This window comes from Anarrhichthys ocellatus, unplaced genomic scaffold, assembly GCF_004355925.1.
Source record: "Anarrhichthys ocellatus isolate YVR2014 unplaced genomic scaffold, GSC_Weel_1.0 scaffold5, whole genome shotgun sequence".
Lineage (NCBI taxonomy): Eukaryota > Metazoa > Chordata > Actinopteri > Perciformes > Anarhichadidae > Anarrhichthys > Anarrhichthys ocellatus.
This window is the reverse complement of record NW_022280035.1, coordinates 6,966,024-6,974,770: the sequence shown is the minus strand read 5'-3', so window position 1 is coordinate 6,974,770 and position 8,747 is coordinate 6,966,024. Positions and strand designations below refer to the sequence as shown.

The window sequence follows — 8,747 nt, the reverse complement described above, 5'->3', positions numbered from 1 at the left end:
CAGTACTTTTGAACTCTTACTTAAATACATTTTTGATGCAGGTCTTTTACTTTATTGTTTTACTAGTGGTACTGCTGCTTTTACATGTTGTTGTACACGGACATGTTAACATGCATATTATAAGCTGAGTACTTCTTCCACCACTGGGAAAAGCACAGGTGTTACTAATAAGATGAAAGATGGCCCAGTAAAACAAACCATCTTGAATTGTACTATTCAAAGATTCGCGTCTTTCTTTACCATAAATTATTCTACACCGCCATCTGCTGGCAGTAAGGAGTATCACATCTCAGGAGCTTTTATTTTGAAGTGTGGAGTCCTGCAGCTGTTGTTAAACCTCTGTTGACAGTGGGACGAGTGGGACTACAGGTTAGAGACCCCCTTTTTACAGCGCTTTAAATAAGCTATCGCTTAATTAAATGCTTTGTAACATGTCGGCTACGATAGACTTTAAACGGGCGGTTAAATCGTGTTAATTTAGCTGAGGCGTCGCGAGCTACTGTAGCAGACAAACTGCTAATTTAACAGTTAACGCTAGCTAGCTAGTGAGCTCAATAGAGGAAGTGTGTGGCACTGCTATGTAACATTTAGCTAGTTTGACAGTTAACTAGCTTAACGCTAAATTTTAAAGTTTTCGAGGCTTTAAACTAAGTGGTTATTTAACCAAGGACAATGGCATTACAAAGGTCGCGATTTAGTTAGCGTTAGCATTACGTTATCTTGGGTTAACTTCAGCTAACGTTAGTGGTGAATGAGCAGCTCAACTAACGTAACGTTAACGCTGCTGGACTTCAGTAATCAAAGTTTCTCAATGCACAATTAAAGTACGTTATGGTTGTCATTTAATAAGCCATAGCCAGCTAAATAATGGATATTTTACCACTGTGTCAATGTCTTCTAATTGTACTCGTTGTTGACGATTACCAAGCTAGTCGTCTCACTTATTTGAGTTCAATCTAACAGCAGCTCAGCCCCCTTGGGTTTATTTACAGTCTGTCTACAGTCTGTGTTGTCATAAATGTTTGGTTCAGTGGTGGAAGAAATATTCAGACCCTTTACTTAAGTAGAAGTAGTACTATCACTAGGTAAAAAAACAATCTGTTACAAGTTGGAAATCCAGGATTCAAATGTTTACTTAGTTAGAAGCAGAGAAATATTCATAATATATATTCAAAGCATCAAAAGTAAAAGCACTCATGCAAAAATGCCACTTTGAGAGCACCATATTATATGTATTTGTTTTAGAATTAGAGTAGACAAGGAACTAAGAAGAAAATGACAATGACAAGTAGCTCGAATTTTACTTATTTTCCACCACTGGTTTCTCGTAAATACAACAAACATATCTGTGATTGAAAGACCACCTCTTAATCTGTCCTCTCTGTCACAACAGCACTGAATGCTGCAAGTCACAGGATGGACTCCAGTGGGAAACCCTCGACTGTGCAGATCGTGGTGTTAGCCACCAGCTCAGCGCTGACTGCACTCTTCTATTCTTTTTACAAGAGCCGCGCTACAACGGTTGCCAGATTAAAGGTCAGCCACATTTCAGAGCACTCTGTCTCGGTCATGTGAATGTCAGCAGTGTGTTCATTTATTGCCTGTTATGTTCTGTATGTTAATCGTTCACTGTTTGTTTCCGCAGGAAGCCAAGAAAGTCTCCATTGACCAGGATTTGAAAAACCTCCTGTCTGAGACTCCTGGAAGATGTGTCCCGTATGCCGTCATAGAAGGTTTGTCCGGCCACCCTCGAAAAGCCTAAATAAAGACTAAAATGTACCATGCATAATTATTACTGTAGTTTTACACCGTGTCCTGTGTTTTTTTTTTTTTGCATGCTGCAGGTGTAGTAAGATCTGTGAAGGAAACTCTAAACAGCCAGTTTGTTGATAACTGCAAAGGCGTGATTGAAAGACTGACCTTAAAGGAGGAAAAGATGGTGTGGAACCGCACCACTCATCTGTGGTAAGTGAATGAAAGGGTTTGTTCCCAGTAAAGTGCATACAGTCATTAGAATGAAGGCACGATGAAGCTTCTATGGCAGTTTGTGCTATTGCTTTTAAGTCCAACTCACATTAAATAGCATTCAAGAACCATTGTCAATACAGCGTACATATGTGCTCGGTAAATCATGTGTTCTCCAAGCAAGAAAAAGTCAGAACAACAACACTATTCTATCTTAGGCAACACACATTAGCTTGTCTGCTAAAGTCTTATCCAACTTAAAAACATGAACACTATTCTTGTACTGAACGACCAAAAAAACAAACATTCACAGCGGGAACATTCACTGCTAACGTCAGTCTGCAGGCTAGAAGGCTAATGAGCTGCTGCAGCTCATTAAATAGAATGTAAATGTCACTGGTCCAATTCAAATGTTGGCACTCTTAGCACAGACATGGACACGCCCCTCCAGCCACTGAGGGGAAAAGTAGTGGTAGTAGACACCCCCCCCCCCTTATTATGACAGACATAATCTGACAAAACTGCTGAAACGATAAATCGATCGGCAGAAAATGTATCTGCGACTCTTTTAATACTATTTTAATCCTATGAGCAATTTATAAACAAACAAAAAATCCCCCAAAATCCCTGCTCCTGTAATATTTCAGGATTTCCAGTTATTCTCCTTTTAAATATCATAACGTATTTAATATATATTTGACATATTTTCTGCCGGACCAAGCAGCTACCCGATTAATTCGATAATGAAAATAATCGTTCGTTGCAGCCCCGAAACAAATCATTAATACTTGTGATATTTGTGAACAGGAACAACACAGAGAAAGTCATCCACCAGCGCACCAACACAGTTCCATTTTCTCTCGGGTCTCACGACGACGATATCGCCACCGCAGTTCGGGTCATACGTCCGCTAGACGCGGCCGAGCTGGACCTGGAGACCACATACGAGAACTTCCACCCCACTGTCCAGTCCTTGTCCAACGTCATTGGCCACTTCATCAGCGGGGAGCGACCCAAGGGCATCCATGAAGCGGAGGAGATGCTGCGGCTGGGAGACAGCGTCACGGGTGTCGGAGAGCTGGTCCTGGACAACAACCTGATCAAGCTCCAACCTCCCAAACAGGGCTTTCGTTATTTCCTCACGCGACTGGACTACGAGGCTCTTCTCAAGAAGCAGGGGAACAGCGTCAGACTGTGGAGGATTCTGGCCGTTGTCTTTGGCGTCGCTGCTTGTTCCACACTCCTCTTCATCCTGTGGAAGCAATACTTCCACCACAGAGAGAGCAAGAAGGAGAGGAGCATGCTCGAGGAGTTCAAGGAGCAGCAGAAGAAACGCATGCGTGAACTCAACGTAGAGGAGAGCAGCGTGTCGCCCACCAGCTGCACCGTCTGCCTGAGCCGCGAGCGGTCCTGTGTGTTTCTTGAGTGTGGTCACGTGTGTGCCTGTACCCAATGCTTCGCCGTCCTGCCAGAGCCAAAGAAATGCCCCATCTGCAGGGCGACGATAGACCGGGTGGTGCCTCTTTACAACAGCTAATGTGGTAATACACATAAGATGTCTGCCTTTTCATTTTACAGTCATAACACAGGAAATATGTCTTTGACAAAGGTATTAATGGTGCATTTTGTTGCCTTTTTTTAAAATACCAATAGATTAATGTTAGGCGAGTGCACACGCACACAGTTAAGCCCTTCAGAATACACTTTAAAGGCGTATTTAAGTGGTGGTCTACAGTTCTTATTCTTTTGCCTTCTAAGAGTCACGCTACTGGCTGGAATTAAGTTCAGGAAAGTCATTTTTGCTCCTGCTTGAATTTTTTTGTTTTGTTTTTCGCAACAAAGGTAGAAAAAGGCCAAGCTTGGCCCACTACGTTGTCGTCGAGGCACCGTCTCATTTTCACTTTTTACATTTTGTATTGGAAGCGCATACAGTCTATTCATTCTACCTGAACATTCTTTTAATAATGGGATTTTGCTTTGGTGAGTTAATAAAGGTTGTGTTTTGTGAGCCAGAGGAAAAGGTTGTGGTTCACACACACAAAAACAATTCTCTGCAAGACTCTGAAGCATGAGGTCGGGTACAAGCTTCTCTCAGGTTGTTTGGGAGAAAGGGAACAGGCTGACCCTGTCCCGTTTTCTTTTTTTCTTTTGCTGCTATAAAGGCACATGCTGCATGTGCTCATGTTCTACAAGCATTGAGCTCAGAGCACTGACTGTACTGACATCACATGTAAGAGTTGTTAAAGGGTCCTGCACAGGGGCGCCCTCTGAACCATCACAGACTCTGATTGTTGGACTTTTCTCTGTGTCTGTGTGCAACAGAAATCTTATTAAAGAAAAATGCAACGTAGACCAAATACTCAGTGTCACTCAATCATTGTGTAAAATATAGACACAAGGAGAAAGGAGTTTGGAGGAAATGTAGATTTCTGCCAGGAGAGGGGGATGTCTGGCTGTGAGGAAAACAAGCCATTGAAGATTTGGAATCCAGAGAACACGAATAAACACGAAATGTTGAAGCCACATGCTCCCCCAATGCAAGCAGCTCTTCTCACCTCCTGCTGTTTTTTTTTTTTTTATTTATTATTATTTGACCTCATTTCAAACTGGCTGTACATTGAAATATGAGGAACAGATATATTTTAAAAGCCATTTATCCAAAGGCAATCTTTATGTATAGCTTTGTGACATAAAAATCAACAACTCAATGGTTGAAGTTTCACTGTGATCCAGCCACATTTAAAAAATCTTTATTCTGTTTTTTTAAATTATTGAAGCACATTTTTAGCCAGACAATTGAAAAGCAGAAGTGGAGCCAGCTTAGAGGCTGGAGAATAAGCTAAAGCTTGAGTAAATGTTAGGCCAGCAGGGGCTCCCTCTCTGGCTCTATAAAGCCATATTAAAGCAGTTTGCACAGAAGAATCCCCGTTTACTTTCAACTGATTCTTTATTATTTCATAAAAATCCATTTTATCATTCCACGTCATCCCGTGAGTGTTTTATTGTACATTGCATTGGGGACTTGGTATTCAGCAGCTTCCCCACGGATATCTGTTTTCTTGGAGTGAGCTGACGCTGGTTGGTCTCTGGGAACCTGAGCTAAATGTCAGATATACAGTGTAATGAAGCAGGAGGAGCATTATGCACTCTCTCTGGCACTAAAAGCCTCGTCACGGCCACTTAACTATCAGTTCCATAACTGACCCTGAGCTATGTACAAATATTCATGTCACTCCATTCCTTGGTTTCCTGTTCCATTATTTCTTGCATTGTTTTTGTTTGTTATATATTTTTTGCTCTGCTTGCAGCTTGGCTCTAAGGGACTGGTAATGAGAACATCTCCATAACCTGTTTTTTTGCGCATTTACAATTTGCTTATTAAAAACCTGAGCGGAATAAACAGTCAAATAAACCATGACCTGCATGAAGCATGTGACTTTAAATGTCAACTGAAGCTTCCGCCGGAGAGACGAAAACATCCGATCTGTTTGGACCAATGAGGAGACGGTGACCCTCCTCAAGCCACGTACACAGTGAGCCAAAGACTTTCCCTCTATTATTCCCCAAATGAGATTTTGAATTTCAGTACCACATGAGGCGTGTGCAAGAACTGCATGATGAGAGCTATAGAGCTACATCTTTACAGCATTTACTTTCAGATTAACACCAATTTAAAATGTTGTAGAGATCACATGTTGCACATGCACCAGTTGGCCCTGATTCAAATCCTCAGAATTCACACAGCCATCTGGTCTGACACACAACATGTTGGATATCATTTTTCGCAAAACAAAGATGATCTCAGACGGTGTCATTAATCAGGCGAATACCACCTGAGGCGTGACGATCTGAAGAACATTATGGGATTACTGTGTAATCTGCTCCAACAAACCATGAATCTTTATAGAAATGTCATATATTATTTTAAATTATTTGTATTTTATATGTTTTTCACTGCACTTAAAGCTCATACAAGTTATTTTATTCTGCAGTACACAGCTATGTTGCAATAAATAAAAGGGTACTTTAAAAGCCACACTGTTAGTTAAATGACAGGAATTTTCTAATCTTTTGTCTGAATAAAAAAAGTATTTGGGAAGCTTTTTGAGTCCTATCATTACTTTGCATTAATACTTCCAATTTCATTATTTTCAAGATGAAGCTGATACTACAGGGACCTTGACACATAGTCCATGCTTCTGACTGTAGGTGTTCTGTTTTGGTTCAAGCCACGCAGTGCAGTGATGGAAGAAGTATTCAAATCTTACATGAAAATTGCAATACCGAAGTGTAAAAGTACTCCATCACAAGCCCTGCATTCAAAGTCTTAGTTAGTATTATCAACAAAAGGTACTCCAAGTATCTTGGATTATACCTGGATGTTACTTATTGGAGCCAGTTCAAAGGTATTAAGCAAGTGCGCCATTGATAGAGTTAATGCTTCCATGTATTAAATCAAAGGCTGCCGGATCCTTAAAAATACTTCATATGTTATTTTCACGACATATGTGATTTTCTTTAACGGCATACAGTTATTCATTTGTGATTTCTATTCTGATAAAGAGAGGAGGAAACACAACTTACATGTTAGAGTCTGGACACAGCAGCAGCAGATATATCAAAGATGTTTCCAGAACTCTGACTTCCCCCTGGTGACAGAGCTCTGAGTCTAAAGGGATTGGTGTATCCATGATTCGGCTTGTATCAGGGTGTCACACAAATCACACCAAATGTGTTCCTGTGAAGCACCTTTGTCAGGCCAGGTAATATCATTTTCTCACCCAGACTTTTTTTTTTTTTAGGAAGGCTCTCAGTTACCAATACGTAACAAACAAAGTGTTTGTTAGATAGATCATATTTCTCTTTTAGCTGTTCAAAGATATGAAGATGGCATTACTATTACAATGCTCAAGGTATCTTTTCCCTTTATCCTGCTTAAAAAAAATGATATATTATAATATAATATATATAATATATAATATATTTTCTCTACAAGTGAAACCAACATGTACCCATGATAAAGCCAATACATACCAATAGATACAGTGAATAAGTCAGTTTATAAATAAATACATAAATGACGCATATTCTGAGATGCTGTGGATCAAAGCAAACTAAACCTCATTGTTGAGTTTCTGTGCAGCACTTCTGATGGACCAATGGTCTCCATGGGAACTGCTCATCATCCCCGAAGTTGAGACACGTTTCAATTTATTTTACCCCAGGACACGCCTCCGGACTCGCTTTCAACCGCCACAGTGTAATTACTTGTGTTTGTTCTGTGCGCTATTTATGTGCACATTAAACTGTCGTGATATAGAGGCCCGAGATCAAATTAGACGCCAGCTTCCGTCTTTGCAGCCGGAGTAGGTTTAAGTAGCTGTAATGCAAAGAGAATAATTGTCCCGCTGAAGATTCACTGTCGGACAGACCTGTGTGAAACATAAAGGAGCGTAATGACCATTGTGTGAGTGGCGCTAAATGAGAGGTTTGAGGTTTTTCAGCCTACATCTCAGTTATTGCTTCCATCAGTGAACAGAACTAGCCCGTAATCATCACATTATTAAACACGTAGAGAATATACGAAAGGAAATTATGTAATTTAAAAAAGTATAAATGTCCTCATGCCTTGTCTTATAGTCAGTAGCCTAGCAACAGTACGTGCTTCTATCTGGTAATTTCCCTTTGATTGTGTATTTGATAAATGAATAGGCACGCTATGTTTCCATATGTAATAGCACAATGCACCTGAATAGATTCACCCAACTCTCATGTGTGCTCTTCAACGCACTTCACTGTCTGGGTTGAGTCTTGTTTGATCTATGAAGGAGGGGTGAGGGTGGCTATTAACAACACTGTAATAATCATTTTTCTGTTTTATGTAATTCACTCTTCCTTTTCAAATGTCTCTCTTTCTCTCACGCCTTGCATGTTTTATCTTGTAAAGGGTGGAATTTTATTTAATGATGGCTTGTCATCCTAATTGCTAGCGCCCTCTTTAATTTTAACGAGCCATATTATGGCAGCTTTTGTTGTTAATGAGGCATGTGTCCGTGTCACATGTGCTGGAGAAATACAACCAATGCCGTGGATGTCACCTTGACATAACATTACCTACTGAGCCGGGTGGGTTTATACAGCATGTCCTGAACTATGAGATCTACTGGAGAAGACAACGCGCCTCATTCACTAATACGTGTGAATTAGCCGTGAGGTGTATCCTGGAGAAAGCGGTGAAGTTGTTGTAAGAGATAAGCATGGCTTCTAAAGCAAGGAAGCATAAGAATATGACGACTAAACATTGACTATCTAAGGCATAAGACAATGGTGGGAGTAACCGTCCATTCATAATAAAAACAATGAAAACCAAATCTGTTACTTTTCAATATTGACATTCTCAATTGTACGCTACGACTGGGAGACACAGTTTTTATAGTTGAATATTTTAATCATGAAAATAACTGATGAGGATGAAAGGGTGTCAATTGCATTGTTATTTAATATGTTTGTCTGTGTGTGTGTGTGTGTGTGTGTGTGTGTGTGTGTGTGTGTGTGTGTGTGTGTGTGTGTGTTTAAATTTTTTAGCAGTTCCAAATTTGTACGAACAAATTTAGAAAAGAAGTTATGGATAAATCCTAGATCTGAGTGTAAAACGCTTGTATGCAGGGTTTAAGCACATATTTGTGCGTGAATGAAGCTCAATGTTCATTGTGAATTACAATAACTAGATGTGGTGTGTACTGTGCTGTAAAGTGTGGAGCAAAAAGAGTTAACGCTGTTAA

General features: G+C 40.2%; 1 protein-coding gene across 1 annotated transcript; it reads left to right on the top strand.

The window, feature by feature from the left end:
* The first annotated feature begins 285 nt into the window (after nt 1–285).
* mul1 (mitochondrial E3 ubiquitin protein ligase 1) lies at nt 286–4,980 on the top strand. Its single transcript, XM_031845318.1, has 5 exons — nt 286–369; nt 1,394–1,536; nt 1,646–1,733; nt 1,845–1,965; nt 2,773–4,980. Exons 2-5 carry the CDS (start codon nt 1,417–1,419, stop codon nt 3,500–3,502), a joined length of 1,059 nt encoding a protein of 352 aa, XP_031701178.1. The 5' UTR covers nt 286–369; nt 1,394–1,416; the 3' UTR covers nt 3,503–4,980.
* Nucleotides 4,981–8,747: the final 3,767 nt, after the last annotated feature.